General features: G+C 39.6%; 2 protein-coding genes across 3 annotated transcripts in view; one reads left to right on the top strand and one right to left on the bottom strand.

Annotated features, from left to right (window-relative positions):
- Nucleotides 1–52: 52 nt before the first annotated feature.
- LOC123875914 (cilia- and flagella-associated protein 20) lies at nucleotides 53–1081 on the bottom strand. The gene is made up of 2 exons (XM_045922010.1): nucleotides 621–1081; nucleotides 53–482 (listed from the first exon to the last, which is right to left on the bottom strand). The coding sequence occupies exons 1-2, from the start codon at nucleotides 894–896 to the stop codon at nucleotides 165–167; spliced, it is 594 nt and encodes a 197-aa protein (XP_045777966.1). The 5' UTR covers nucleotides 897–1081; the 3' UTR covers nucleotides 53–164.
- Nucleotides 1082–1381: 300 nt separating this feature from the next.
- LOC123875863 (serine/threonine-protein kinase 3) overlaps nucleotides 1382–16727 on the top strand; it is a 36346-nt gene continuing 21000 nt past the window's right edge. The window contains exon 1 of one of the 2 annotated variants that reach the window (XM_045921954.1): nucleotides 1382–1589. In XM_045921954.1, coding sequence (XP_045777910.1) covers nucleotides 1567–1589 — 23 coding nt within the window. In that variant the 5' untranslated portion in view covers nucleotides 1382–1566. Of the gene's footprint in view, nucleotides 1590–16255; nucleotides 16267–16727 lie in introns of those variants that run through there. The other variant, XM_045921926.1, reaches the window with a different exon arrangement.

Genomic DNA, 16727 nt, shown 5'->3' with positions numbered 1-16727 from the left:
AGTGATATTTATTTAATGTGGGGTGAGAATTCACACAATACAAAATCCTATATATCAAAAACTTGAGTGAAGGAAATTATAATTCTTGTTCATAAAAACAAAATAGAATATGTATACTTATAAAATACATTTACTAGGGTAATATTATAATGACTACAATTTATTTATGTAGCAACAGCTGTTTTCGCCTTATTTTGTATTGGAAGGAATAGCTTGAACTCTGCTGGAAGCTCGTCTTCTGAATACAATCTGTCTGAGAAGTAAACCCTCCTTATCCGACAGTTTGCATGTATTTGTACCCTTAATGTTTCAACATAATTAGTGCCATATGCCCGTCTTGTAAAGTCTGCGAGGTTGAATTGAATCTGATTCCAGCCTTCATCTAGACGCATAGGCATTGTACAGATGAACGGTTTCACCCGAGTTGTTGACTGGTAATTGCTGGCTCTAAATCTTCTCCGTACATTCTTGTCATCTAGTACCTGAAAGTTTGAAAAGTTAAGACAAAAACTTTTATTAGAGGTTATGTTTACATTTAGGTATTACTTTATGAGTCTGAGAGCAGTCTATGAAGTAACTAAAAACAAGTACCTATGTCGGTATTTAAGGAATTCGCTCACCTGAACTTCAAATGTAAAGTACTTTTTGAGGTTTTTTATTATCATAACCAAGAACGGCAGCTTGATGCCCAGCGTCTTCTTTGGATCGGCCGGACATGTTATGTATGTGGTGCTCACATTGGTCCCGACTATTTCCAGCACCAGACTCTGTATGTCGTTGTCTGTAATGCGTTTTATGTGCCCATTTCGCACTTTCTTGTCCCAAATCTGCAAAGGTTTGCTACCTATGCTGTAAAGAATTGACAGAAATCCAGACTGAAAAGTGTTCTTAAACATCTCGATACAGTGTTCCCGAAACTTCTACGTATCCTCACATTTATCAGGTAGTTAACTTGGAAAGTTTAATCAATAAACGAATATTCTTTCGCGCTTGCATTACAAATTGACAGATACAGTAAACACAAGAATTTTGCACACGGCCATTGGCCATGCGTTTGTTTTTAATGCCGGTTGTTATGGCAACGAGGAACCCATCGACAAATGAGGAAATCGTTCCTTTGAACGCGAGCTTATTATTTATTTCAACAAATTAAAACACATTGATTATCAAGATTTTCTATGCATGTGGTTTTTTTATTCATTTTAAGATATTTACAAAAAATTACTATCCTTTTTGTTTTCTTGATTTTACTAGTTTTTAACGTTCTTACATTTTACATTTGAATAAAAACAATGACAGACTTATGCGGGAGACGGAACGTAATGCGCCAACTTGACAGCGATTGATTTGATTGCCGTCTGTTATTGTCTATGATTTTTGACAGATAAAAGAAAGATCACACGCGAATCGTGCGATGCACTATCGCATTTTCTCTGAATTTTTTATTATTTAGTCAACTGTAATTAACAATGAACTAATGAAGTGATAAATCACTCCCTTTATGACATTTTAGTATAATGATTTATTGTTTGTTTGTTTTCCGTGCGTATTTGTAAAACATTGAAGATGATGGAGAACTCATCAAAAAGGTATCAATAAGTTTTAAATTGTTAATGCTTATAATATTAATTGCTTCTTCTGCAGAATTGAGAGAAATTTACCTGATATAGATACTGTAGGGGTAAAAGAAAATATCCTTTCACCCGTCAATTTTTCAGGAATATTTAGGTCTTAATTTGCTTTTGCAAAAAATGATATTTTCTGCTTTTTCACTACCTACATAGTATTAAAAGGTAAACATGTTTCAAAACTCGAAAATTATAACTGGATATAAAAGTAAACTCTTCAAAAGTGGTCAATTGCATATTGACATAACATGTCAACTATAGATAAACTTTTGTTTTGAATTAGAAAAAATTCTACACCCAGGAGGTTTACTTTCACTGCCTAGGGCATAGACCGATAATACTCCTCAGGGATGGTGCATATTTGTGGTAATTTGGTGATACTTATTTGTTTAGACAAAAACTACCTGCTATGCTTTTCATACGGGTTTTTACCTGACTACAGCAAAACCAAAAGGAAAGGTTGATTTAACAGTCTGTGTATGTATGTAGGTTTGTATTTATGTGTGTTCCACCGTAGCGCCTAAACTACTAGCCAATTTTGATGAATGAGGTGTCTATCGATTCCTTATTATAGTTAGAGTGACATAAACTACATTTTATAAAAAAATCAACCTGAAGGATGTTACATCCATAAAAGTAGGGGTCTCCAAATTTTTTTGCTATTGTATCAAGTCGGATCCCTAATGAAAAAGGAAAAATTCTGAGTTCATAAATATAAATAACAATGTTAAAATGTACATACAATGTTAAAATACACTGAGCATCAGTAAAAAATCTACTAATATACATATAGATATATCTATAGCTCTCTATTGGCAGTTCACTGGTAGTAGTCGAGTTTTAGTGCTGTTTAACTTTATTGTAGAAAAGGATGTCTTAATTTTTAAATTCTGTCCAATTCAAGTAGTTTTGTTTACTGGAAAGCCCAGCGTTGGAAGACAGTAGCAGTACAGACTAGTAGCAGGGAGCCACTAGATTTGGCGGCGCGAGATTGTGGCGTGTGTAAGAGACCTATGTCCAGCAGTAGATACCGGTTGTTGATGATGATGATTGGTGATGATGTTAAGGAAAACATCTTGAGGAAACCTGCATGTCTAAGAGATGTGTGAAATCTGCCAATCTGCACTTGGCCAGCATGGTGGACCATGGCCACATACTTCTCATTCTGAGGGGAGATGCATGCTCAGTAGTGAGCCGGCGTGGGTTGTTGATGATGATATAACAAGTGTGACATGTGTATGCTAAAGAACATTACTTGGGCTCTATTTTATAAGAGAACCCAGTCTGAGCAATTACTTTTCAAGCAAAAAGTTGTATTCCTTGGATTGAAAGTAACTATGGCTTCACTTCGATTTTGCATGTTTCGCGCTTCGAGGTCACTCAACTTTGTACTGGAAATTAATCCTGCATACTTTACCTTTTCATAAAAAATTTTAAAACACACTTAATTTCGAAAAGTTAGAAGTGCGTGTGACCTTCAGATTAGGAGGATCAGTAGACTATAAAGATAGCTAATCGAAAAAAAACCGGCCAAGTGCGAGTTAGGCTCGCGCACCGAGGGTCCCGTACTCGGATATTTTTTTCGACATTTTGCGCAAGAAATCCAAGTTATGCTTAAAAATAAATAAAAATCTGTTTTAGAATGACAATGATAGAAACTTCTTTCATAAGATACCCCATGTGGTATAGTTTAGTTATCTTACTTTGAAAATTGAAAATACAAATTTTTTGTTCATGAATACATTTTAATTTTTTTTTTGTGACTTAACCACAAATTCACGGTTTGCAGATTTTTCCCTTTACTTGTGCTCTAAGACCTACCTACCTGGCTTTCATGATTCTAGGTCAACGGGAAGTACCCTATAGGTTTTCTAGACAGACAGACAGGCAGACAGGCAGACAACAAAGTGGTTCCGTTTTTCCTTTTGAGGTACAGAACCCCAAAAAACATCCCAAAAAATCTCAGCGGACTAATATGTCGTGATCATATTGTGACGTAAGTTAACCGTCCTATAGCAGACCTTAAGCAGGTCATAGCGCATAGATACATTAGTGGAACAATGCCCGCTGGATGTGGCACCACATTGACTCACTGCATTCAATACTCTAACATGCCAATCAATAGGCGGACCAAAAAGGTCCTAACGACATCACGTGTAATCGATAAGGGCCGTCCGTTTTTATTAGGGTTCTGTACATGTAAAAGTAGACACAAGGAGAATAGCCTGTGAGGTGTGGAATGGATAATTTAAAAAGTTTTCAAAAAAACTCCTAACTGTGGGACAATCTTTTTCAACCTGCACATTAAAGCGCATAAAATCCGTCATTATTAGATTTTCCGTCATTTTTTAAGAATTTTACGTACCCAGCGCCATCAAGACGAATCTAATGATGTATCATTTATTAAACTCGTTTGAGTAGTTACGAGCGACCATAGGAACGAACCTAGATACATACATACATACAGGCTAAGTTTTCGGATTTTTTCCTATACTTGTGCTATAAGACCTACTTACCTGCCAAACATGGAAGGTCAACGGGAAGGACCCTATAGGTTTTCTTGACAGACAACAAAGTGATCATACCGTTTTTCCTTTTGAGGTACGGAACTCTAAATCTCCTTTAAAATTCCTCACGTAATGAAGACACCTTAGGGCAGTAGTTTCATAAAAACTGACAATTTTAAATGTCCGCAGGTTTTGTGATCAGTTAATTTTGCGGACCCCCATTGTTTGAATCAGACTCACTTGGCAGGTATTATGTTGTGCTCATGTTGTCTTTCGACGCCTTCTACGCGATAGCAATCACTGGCCGAACCAACAGGAAACGGTCGACATAACCGATAGGACGATCTCTTCACTATCATCATCATCATTAACCCATTGGCATCGCTGGCTCACTACTGAGCACAGATCTCCTCTCAGAATGAGAAGGATTTGCTGGTCGCTGGTCAAGTGCGGATTGGTAGACTTCACACACTGCCGAGAACATTACCTATAGAGCACCCTCAGGTATGCAGATTTCCTATGAGGAAACCCATGTTTAGTAGTGGACAAGCGATGGGTTGAAATGACGATGGTACAATTCTTCAATATACTGAGATTTTCTAATCATCCGGCAGTCCGTCCATGGTGTTTTTAGTGTGTGCCAAGAGCAAAGGTCGTAGCCCACTTACACGATTGCAGCCCGCTCCCGCACGGTAAGGGAATGCACATTCAAATATGGGCTTAAAGTCGTGCAGTTTACATACATTTTACAGTGACAACATACAATTGCAAACAACGCGCAGCAAGCGAGCGGCCCACTCAAGCAAGCTGTAACGTGCGCAGTAGGAGACGCCGTACTGCTAGTCGTCTTCGCGTGGACAGCGAGCCTTCTGCTAGCGTGGACAACTAGCGGTCACTTTGATTTGAGGCGTAGCCGTGCTGGTGTTGTGTGGGAACGGTGTCGTGTAAATGAACTACGACCTTTAGTCGTAGTCTCATCTGCTCTACACGCCATATTATTGGAATTCGAATGACGTGCGTTCAGATAGTTATTATATTACGATACCTACAAAACGTATCCTGATTCATAACATTTTTATTAATCGTTTTGGTTCCTGGTTGATCAAGGTTTTCTTTTTTGTTTCTTTTTTTATACCTAAAGGTTAAATATAAAATATCGTATGTTCTGCTTTAATGTGTGCGAGTTCCGGCGATAGGATGTCTACCTCGTCGCTTGATGAGTAATAAGACCTAAGGTTATTAGCCAGCCGCTGTCTGGTTTGGTATACCTACTTAATGCCTATTCAAAAGATTTTTTTGTTCTGACTAGACTGACTGAAATCCAAAATGTCGTTGATTCGAATAATGTGAGTCCCTGCACTTCTCAATTCTTATCACTAGGTTAGGTAGGTATAATTTGCTTTTGGAACTGGTGGTAAAGTCTCTACTAATTGACTGACTGGAAGTTTTATGAAAGTCTAAAGTAAGATGAAAACTGATTAGTCATACCTACCTACTTGTTTAAAAGTTTGAGAAATGAGATTTGTAGTTTCATTTTAAAATACTAACTGATGGTTGCGACTTGTCTATGTGGATTTAGACTTGACTGTGGAACTCTTTGATTTCCCTGAATAAAAACTAGCCTATGTCATTTTCCAGGTCATTACTACACAAATTATACAAAAAAACACGTCGATTTGTTACTGCGTTGCTACGTGATTAAAGGACAAACCAATAAACCAACAAACATACAACAACAAGTGTAGTGATAACTTGGCAATAAAAACCTTAATTTAGGAGCTGCTGAAAAAATGAAGAGTGATAATTTTCAGCCCACACAGGCGATAAAGTATGATTTCCTTACCGTAAGTGGTAAGATTGTCAGGAATATATTACCGGCAATTTAGCTAAAACTAGGTAATAAAGTCTCAGACAACACTATAATGTAAATGTCATTGATAAAGCTTTTGCCGAGAACAGTTCTTTATACGGTACGATACTTACAACGACCCGACATGTGGGTGGTCGACATGAAAGTACAAGATTGTTAGCCCAGCTCTTGAGTTGACAGTCTTTTATAGAGAAAGGGAAATCTTAAGGCTAAGACTGTTTCTTCTTTGATAGCCTCTTTGTTAGGCCTCCTCATGTGCTCGCCATTCTTCCCGGGTGAGCCTCCTTGAGCCTCCCAAATCCTTCCAACGCTGCGTTTTCCGATGCGAGGTCACCCTTTTAGCAACTTGGGACCCCAAAGTCTATAGTTTTTTTCGACTGCTCATTTCAGCTTAACAACCCGTCGAGCTATACGTTTACCCTGGTTCTCCTACGTTTCTCTTCATTGATCACGTAGAGAAATTCCAAACATAGCTCTTTCCATCGCCTGCTCAGTAACTGTGTGTTTTTTTGAGGTCCATACTCCATAGCATGGTTATCAACAATATTTATTTCAGGAATGTTTGATAAAGGTCGTATCGCAATCGTCTCCCTGTCGTTGAGTGACAAGCAGCTGTTTATCGAGTAGAGAGTAGAGCCGCGTGGGTCTAAACTGTAAAGCGCAACTGCGCTCGCAGATAGTAGGTCGTCGCTCTAGGCTGACCTGTCCCGTTTGCGGGCGCTCTCTTGCCGCCTTTGCAGTTTGCACTATGAGCCTATCGTCATCTTTAAATGTACCTATCGCTTTCGTGACTTCAGTTCAAAACATGATCTTTTCGGCAATAATCAATTTTTGATCTTCATCTATACATCCCCGTCATCATCATCTTCAACCGATAGACGTTTACTGATGGACATAGGTCTCTTTTAGGGACTTACACCACGGCCTTGCGCCGCCGCCATCCAGCGGCTCCCGTAAGCTCGTTTGATGTGGTCTGTCCACCTAGTGGAGAATCTTGTAACGCTGCGCTTTTTGAGGTTACCATTCTAGCATCTTAGGAGTCTCAACGTCTATCATTTTTTCGAACTATGTACCTGCCTATTGCCACTTCAGCATCACAACCCGTTTAGCTATGTTGGTTACTCTGGTTCTCTTACAGATTTTTGGCAGTAACCAATCTTTTGTTCATCATCTATCTACCTACTCGTATGATAAAAAGATTTATCCTGACTGACTGATCGATCAGTACTAGCCTAAGCCACGTGAGCGTCAGATTTACAGTAATTAATCTCGAGGAAGTAGGTTGTTGCAACCTTCTGAATTAAATATGGATTTTTTAGACCATTAAAAATGTAATTTTTGTTTTTTTTTTTCGCTCAACAGGATTTATGCTTCTGTAAGCCTACATCTACAGATGAACATACTAGATAAAATTATCCAACTAATTTAATATTTAAATAGGTACCTATCTTTACTTCCCGGATTTTTTTAACTACATACATAGAGGAGAGATCAATTATTCAGTCAGTATTTAATTTGTAAAAGCTTCTTAAGTTCCTACGTTGTCTGAGTTCTTACGCAGGATTGATGATCGATTTATAACATTTCTCCGAAACTTCTAACCGCTTGCGCATCTTGAATATTCATCTCTATGTCGGTGGGTTAAGACTCAAGAGCAAGAACGTCATGATCGTGTGCCCCAGTCCAGGTATAGGCGGCCTAGGTTCATCGTTCGGGAGATCGCTTGGAATGGAACAACAAGTTAAAACGAAGACATAGCTCAAAGGCGGAGATCTATATCTAAGTTTCGTTTTGATTCTGCCTTCCCCGCCAACTAAATACAATAATGGAACCTTCAAAATTTCGGATTCCCACATAGTTTGAAAAGGTCAAAGTACGCTTCGATCTCAATAAGTATAGGTACAGGTATTTGGAAACTAGGAAAATCATAATTCAACACTTTTTCTAACAAGCAGTCTTCGAGACCAAACCAATGAATACGAACTCGGTAGACCTACTAGTTTCATACCCTATGACTTCCATAAACAATTCCTATCTTTCTGTGTCGGGGCCTTTAAAATATTATGATGAAATCTTGACAGGAATGTATAATAGCGCAAAACTCGTCCTCTATTTTGAAATCTTCGAGCGATCACTCAATCATGAGTCATAGTTAAAAAATTTGCACGGTACATTAGGTTTAGAGTACATTTCAGGATATGAAATGGCAGTATTTTATAAGGATGCCAAGGAGCATATTTTCATATTTTCACGAACTGTGGTCCAGTCTTTTGGCAGAGGGGAACGGTTGCATATAACGTCTCCCCCATGAAAGGAATGACCGCGTTGCTTTTTGGCGAGAATGTCCGCAAAAATATTACCGGCGGAAACTCAGTGCGTCAACATCACATTGGCCTGACGAGTGTAGATAGATAGAGATAAATCCCTGGAGTATATGTGCGGTCCTTTCTCACGACCTTTTGCTTGTTTATTTCCTATATCACGAAAACATTTTGATTTATTGGATGTTGTTCGGACTTTATAGCTTGTATGTAAGGCTTTAAAATTTAAATATGCATGTGGAAGGACAAAAGAGGAGAAGACATCGATGGGAGAAGAAGACCAAAGGAATGTGAATTGATTGTGTGAAAGAGGATATGCGTGGATAATGCGTTGATCAGATGCGTTGATGACAGACGTTCGCGTTAGTGAAAGAAGAAGGCATACTGTTCCGATCTCACGTAGCGTCGTAAAAGGTCAGGATTTAGAATTTCAGAATCTTCATTTCAGTACAGGGTTGTTTGTTTCAACAATTTTCTACACCTTTTCTTTGTGGTAATCAATCTGATAATACCAATATTAACTCATTGGACAAGGCTCTTATAGCATAGTAGTTACATTATAACTCTATGGCTTATCGGTATTTCTGGTTAAAAATGCTCTTCAATAGTTTTAGTGTACAAGCCTCTAGAAGATCATATTGCATGGGAGACAGTTATATAAACCTGTTCAGAGAGTTAGAATTCATCGTGCCCTGATGATTACTTTTACACTTACATGTAATATTTTAAAACCTACAATTTCAAGTGAACTTTTATTACAATAATTCATAGCGGTTGTTGTCTTTTTGTACTCGTAACAATGAATGGGAAAATTCACATGCTGTTCTGGATTATACGAGTCTTGAGCGCATACTTAGCGGTAAACGAAGATTTTATTTTATATGTTACCTCTGGTTTTCTATATTTTTGCAAATGTGAACATCTTTCATTCCTTCTTTATGATCATCTTTTCACGTAAGACCCGCGCATTCGCTTCCTTGGGAATTTCAAAGAATTCGACCTCATTTCTTGTCTACATATAAAGGGAAACTTTATGCAATGTTTCAGCTTTCTATGTCCAAAGAACTGGTCATAGAAGTTTGAGCTGGGCGTTAATGAGTCACTTATTGAATGAGTTGGACTTTTTTGTTGTATATTCAGATAGAATTCCTATTGCCCCAGTAAAACTCCAGTGACCTCAGTTCAGAAGTAGGATGAATGCTAATCTAGATTCTCGAGTCAAAATAACAACGGTGTATCAACAGGCGTGCCAATAAAAAGGTCAGGCGCGGTATCGCATAGGATCCGTGTATTTATAGACGGACCAACACGCTGTTTTATTTATCTGGAGCCGCCCACCCGTCTCCCGTCGCGCTCGTCACACCGCGGCAAAAAACATCGCTGAATATTTGATTTATGTAACTAATAGGACATTGAAAATTGAAATGTCAAGACTTTTTCACACGTATGTTTTTATACTGCTGTTTAAAATATTGAAGATGTCATTTTTCAGGATTCCGTACGCGTACTCGAATGAGCCCTATTACAACGGAACCTTATTACTAAACCTCCGCTGTCCATCCGTTATCAACGTGCTAATAAATAGAGAGTTGAAATCCGTCTGTCTATCAACGTGCTGATAAATAGAGAGTTGAAATCCGTCTGTCTATCAACGTGCTGATAAATAGAGAGTTGAAATCCGTCTGTCTATCAACGTGCTGATAAATAGAGAGTTGAAATCCGTCTGTCTATCAACGTGCTGATAAATAGAGAGTTGAAATCCGTCTGTCTATCAACGTGCTGATAAATAGAGAGTTGAAATCCGTCTGTCTATCAACGTGCTGATAAATAGAGAGTTGAAATCCGTCTGTCTATCAACAGGCTGATAAATAGAGAGTTGAAATCCGTCTGTCTATCAACAGGCTGATAAATAGAGAGTTGAAATCCGTCTGTCTATCAACGTGCTGATAAATAGAGAGTTGAAATCCGTCTGTCTATCAACAGGCTGATAAATAGAGAGTTGAAGTTTTTCTCAGAATATGTACTTCTATTGCCACTATAAGAATAAGCGGCAATATTATAAATTTCAAAATGACCGCAAAAATTGAAAAAAATGTTATTCCTTATATGATGTTACGGAACCGTACTTGACCAATTTTTGTTAGATGTATGCCCGCCTACTGAAGTAGAAACGCATGAAAAGCAGTTTAAACTATTTTCAATTAAATTATTACCTCTACCCATGAACATTTGTGGTTCAGAGGAACCACAATTGCGTTGCTTTTGAGGAATTTTTTATCCACCTCATATGGGAATACAGAAGTTATTCATTTCTTAAACAAAAATTGAGTTTTTCAACCAAGCCAAGTACGAGTATATTAATTACTAACTTAGGACTTCGTCCGCGTAGACTACACAAATTTCAAACTCCTATTTTAACCCATTGTTTTAACCTCAGGAGTTGTATTTTCAAAAATCTGTCTACGTCAGATGTGTACGTCATAATAGATTTTTGCATGCCTTTCAGCCCTATCCGTCCAGCTGTAGTTTGAGCAGTGCATTCATAGGTCAGTCAGTCACCTTTCCTTTTTATATATTTAGATTAATATAATTTTATGTATTTGTGAATAATATTCTGCGACATAAAAGCGACTAAAGTACATTATATTGACCATTTGCCAGTTAAGGACGTCTTTGCAAAATGAATAGGTATCAAAATTGCACTACTACATAAGTACACTGCCCACACGCACACAGCTGCGTCAAAATGAGTGAATCGACTTGATTTTGATACTTTTATATTTTTATTTTATTTTATATTTGGTCATCTATTTTTTTTTAACAGTTTTTTTTTTAAATATGTATCTTGACAATAATACAGTAAGTAGAACAGTGCCTACAGACTAAGGGTCTGATGATGAAATATTTCACCACGACTTCTTGGCAATGAACAACATTTCCATGCTTATGAAATTATGAGCTCCTACTATGACTAAAATAATCTGAGAAGGATAGCATTACATTACCTCCCGACTTGATGAAATTGCATACTTTGGAACCTACTACTGGAACTCAGAGACGAATAGAGCTAGGTGTTTCGAGTTTGGGCTCATTTTCTTAGTCATGATGAGATCTTACCTCCGGATTTGTGGAGTGACCTGATGGTATACCTCGGAAGTCACTATTGGAACTCGGAGACGAATAGAGCTAGGTGTTTCGAGTTTGGACTCATTTTCTTAGTCATGATGAGATCTTACCTCCGGATTTGTGGAGTGACCTGATGGTATTCTCGGAAGTCACTATTGGAACTCGGAGACGAATAGAGCTAGGTGTTTCGAGTTTGGGCTCATTTTCTTAGTCATGATGAGATCTTACCTCCGGATTTGTGGAGTGACCTGATGGTATCCTCGGAAGTCACTATTGGAACTCGGAGACGAATAGAGCTAGGTGTTTCGAGTTTGAGCTCATTTTCTTAGTCATGATGAGATCTTACCTCCGGATTTGTGGAGTGACCTGATGGTATACCTCGGAAGTCACTATTGGAACTCGGAGACGAATAGAGCTAGGTGTTTCGAGTTTGGGCTCATTTTATTAGTCATGATGAGATCTTACCTCCGGAATTGTGGAGTGACCTGATGGTATACCTCGGAAGTCACTATTGGAACTCGGAGACGAATAGAGCTAGGTGTTTCGAGTTTGGGCCCATTTTCTTAGTCATGATGAGATCTTACCTCCGGATTTGTGGAGTGACCTGATGGTATACTTTGGAAGTCACTATTGGAACTCGAAGACGAATAGAGCTAGGTGTTTCGAGTTTTGACTCATTTTCTTAGTCATGATGAGATCTTACCTCCGGATTTGTGGAGTGACCTGATGGTATCATCGGAAGTCACTATTGGAACTCGGAAACGAATAGAGCTAGGTGTTTCGAGTTTGGGCTCATTTTCTTAGTCATGAAGAGATCTTACCTCCGGATTTGTGGAGTGACCTGATGGTATACCTCGGAAGTCACTATTGGAACTCGGAGACGAATAGAGCTAGGTGTTTCGAGTTTGGGCTCATTTTCTTAGTCATGATGAGATCTTACCTCCGGATTTGTGGAGTGACCTGATGGTATACCTCGGAAGTCACTATTGGAACTCGGAGACGAATAGAGCTAGGTGTTTTGAGTTTGGGCTCATTTTCTTAGTCATGATGAGATCTTACCTCCGGATTTGTGGAGTGACCTGATGGTATACCTCGAAAGTCACTATTGGAACTCGGAGACGAATAGAGCTAGGTGTTTCGAGTTTGGGCTCATTTTATTAGTCATGATGAGATCTTACCTCCGGATTTGTGGAGTGACCTGATGGTATACCTCGGAAGTCACTATTGGAACTCGGAGACGAATAGAGCTAGGTATTTCGAGTTTGGGCTCATTTTCTTAGTCATGATGAGATCTTACCTCCGGATTTGTGGAGTGACCTGATGGTATACTTTGGAAGTCACTATTGGAACTCGAAGACGAATAGAGCTAGGTGTTTCGAGTTTGGACTCATTTTCTTAGTCATGATGAGATCTTACCTCCGGATTTATGGAGTGACCTGATGGTATCATCGGAAGTCACTATTGGAACTCGGAGACGAATAGAGCTAGGTGTTTCGAGTTTGGGCTCATTTTCTTAGTCATGATGAGATCTTACCTCCGGATTTGTGGAGTGACCTGATGGTATACTTTGGAAGTCACTATTGGAACTCGGAGACGAATAGAGTAGGTGTTTCGAGTTTGGACTCATTTTCTTAGTCATGATGAGATCTTACCTCCGGATTTGTGGAGTGACCTGATGGTATTCTCGGAAGTCACTATTGGAACTCGGAGACGAATAGAGCTAGGTGTTTCGAGTTTGGGCTCATTTTCTTAGTCATGATGAGATCTTACCTCCGGATTTGTGGAGTGACCTGATGGTATACCTCGGAAGCCACTATTGGAACTCGGAGACGAATAGAGCTAGGTTTTTCGAGTTTGAGCTCATTTTCTTAGTCATGATGAGATCTTACCTCCGGATTTGTGGAGTGACCTGATGGTATACCTCGGAAGTCACTATTGGAACTCGGAGACGAATAGAGCTAGGTGTTTCGAGTTTGAGCTCGTTTTGTTAGTTATGACGAGATTATACCTTGAAACTTGTTGGAGTGCTCTGAAGGTATACTTCAAAAGCCACTATTGGACTTTCGAGTCGAGTAGAGTTAGATGTTATGAGTTTGAGCTCGTTTTGTAAGTTCCAATAGTGACTTCCGAGGTATACCATCAGGTCACTCCACAAATCCGGAGGTAAGATCTCATCATGACTAAGAAAATGAGCCCGAACTCGAAACAGCTAGCTTTATTCGTCTCCGAGTTCCAATAGTGACATCCGAGGTATACCATCAGGTCACTTCACGAATCCGGAGGTAACATCTCATCATGACTAAGAAAATGAGCCCAAACTCGAAACACCTAGCTCTATTCGTCTCCGAGTTCCAATAGTGACTTCCGAGGTATACCATCAGGTCACTCCACAAATCCGGAGGTAAGATCTCATCATGACTAAGAAAATGAGCTCAAACTCGAAACACCTAGCTCTATTCGTCTCCGAGTTCCAATAGTGACTTCCAAAGTATACCATCAGGTCACTCCACAAATCCGGAGGTAAGATCTCATCATGACTAAGAAAATGAGCCCAAACTCGAAACACCTAGCTCTATTCGTCTCCGAGTTCCAATAGTGACTTCCAAAGTATACCATCAGGTCACTCCACAAATCCGGAGGTAAGATCTCATCATGACTAAGAAAATGAGCCCAAACTCGAAACACCTAGCTCTATTCGTCTCCGAGTTCCAATAGTGACTTCCGAGGTATACCATCAGGTCACTCCACAAATCCGGAGGTAAGATCTCATCATGACTAAGAAATTGAGCCCAAACTCGAAACACCTAGCTCTATTCGTCTCCGAGTTCCAATAGTGGCTTCCGAGGTACACCATCAGGTCACTCCACAAATCCTGAGGTAAGATCTCATCATGACTAAGAAAATGAGCTCAAACTCGAAAAACCTAGCTCTATTCGTCTCCGAGTTCCAATAGTGGCTTCCGAGGTATACTATCAGGTCACTCCACAAATCCGGAGGTAAGATCTCATCATGACTAAGAAAATGAGCCCAAACTCGAAACATCTAGCTCTATTCGTCTCCGAGTTCCAATAGTGACTTCCGAGGTATACCATCAGGTCACTCCACAAATATGGAGGTAAGATCTCATCATGACTAAGAAAATGAGCCCGAACTCGAAACAGCTAGCTCTATTCGTCTCCGAGTTCCAATAGTGACTTCCGAGGTATACCATCAGGTCACTTCACAAATCCGGAGGTAACATCTCATCATGACTAAGAAAATGAGCCCAAACTCGAAACACCTAGCTCTATTCGTCTCCGAGTTCCAATAGTGACTTCCGAGGTATACCATCAGGTCACTCCACAAATCCGGAGGTAAGATCTCATCATGACTAAGAAAATGAGCCCAAACTCGAAACACCTAGCTCTATTCGTCTCCGAGTTCCAATAGTGACTTCCGAGGTGTACCATCAGGTCACTCCACAAATCCGGAGGTAATATCTCATCATGACTAACAAAATGAGCCCGAACTCGAAACAGCTAGCTCTATTCGTCTCCGAGTTCCAATAGTGACTTCCGAGGTATACCATCAGGTCACTCCACAAATCCGGAGGTAAGATCTCATCATGACTAAGAAAATGAGCCCAAACTCGAAACACCTAGCTCTATTCGTCTCCGAGTTCCAATAGTGACTTCCGAGGTATACCATCAGGTCACTCCACAAATCCGGAGGTAAGATCTCATCATAACTAAGAAAATGAGCCCAAACTCGAAACACCTAGCTCTATTCGTCTCCGAGTTCCAATAGTGACTTCCGAGGTATACCATCAGGTCACTCCACAAATCCGGAGGTAAGATCTCATCATGACTAAGAAAATGAGCCCAAACTCGAAACACCTAGCTCTATTCGTCTCCGAGTTCCAATAGTGACTTTCGAGGTATACCATCAGGTCACTCCACAAATCCGGAGGTAAGATCTCATCATGACTAAGAAAATGAGCCCAAACTCGAAACACCTAGCTCTATTCGTCTCCGAGTTCCAATAGTGACTTCCGAGGTATACCATCAGGTCACTCCACAAATCCGGAGGTAAGATCTCATCATGACTAAGAAAATGAGCCCAAACTCGAAACACCTAGCTCTATTCGTCTCCGAGTTCCAATAGTGACTTTCGAGGTATACCATCAGGTCACTCCACAAATCCGGAGGTAAGATCTCATCATGACTAAGAAAATGAGCCCAAACTCGAAACACCTAGCTCTATTCGTCTCCGAGTTCCAATAGTGACTTTCGAGGTATACCATCAGGTCACTCCACAAATCCGGAGGTAAGATCTCATCATGACTAAGAAAATGAGCCCAAACTCGAAACACCTAGCTCTATTCGTCTCTGAGTTCCAATAGTGACTTTCGAGGTATACCATCAGGTCACTCCACAAATCCGGAGGTAAGATCTCATCATGACTAAGAAAATGAGCCCAAACTCGAAACACCTAGCTCTATTCGTCTCCGAGTTCCAATAGTGACTTTCGAGGTATACCATCAGGTCACTCCACAAATCCGGAGGTAAGATCTCATCATGACTAAGAAAATGAGCCCAAACTCGAAACACCTAGCTCTATTCGTCTCCGAGTTCCAATAGTGACTTTCGAGGTATACCATCAGGTCACTCCACAAATCCGGAGGTAAGATCTCGTCATGACTAAGAAAACGAGCCCAAACTGAACACATCTAGTTCTTCTAGTCTTCAAGTTCCTGTCGCAGCCTTCGAAGTTCACTATCAGATCACTATCATGCTCAAGAAAAAAATCCAGCTAACGATAAAATGTGATAATAGGTACATAATATTATCATTATTATCTTACCTTGCCAAAATATCAGCACAATCACGGAATAAGTACCTATAAATATCAGTTAGGGTTTTGTCGAACTATTTTGTGTTCGTACAGCGATCTTTTCCACATCAAAAAATTATAGCAACCGACGCAGAGACCACCCACGAAGGCGGCTGGCCGCTGACTGATATAATTTTGAAATGATACCATTGCCTGCCCAATATCAAAATAACCCTTAGTGCACTGTATTAAGGTTTGCGGTTGAAGCAAAATACGTGAAAAATTTATACACGATGTTTTTATTTATTTTTATACTATTATTAATATAATAATCCTATATTTTGAGGTGCACATTATGTGCTAACGGAAAATATTTATTAGAAGAATAAAATCCGTACGTAAACTGAGAAAAATGTACCTAAACTTGACCCTAAATCGTTAATTCTGCGTGGAAGAGGTGAAG

This window comes from Maniola jurtina, chromosome 2 (genome assembly GCF_905333055.1).
Source record: "Maniola jurtina chromosome 2, ilManJurt1.1, whole genome shotgun sequence".
NCBI lineage: Eukaryota > Metazoa > Arthropoda > Insecta > Lepidoptera > Nymphalidae > Maniola > Maniola jurtina.
Note: the sequence above shows the minus strand (reverse complement) of the source record. Positions and strands in the feature narration are given on the sequence as shown.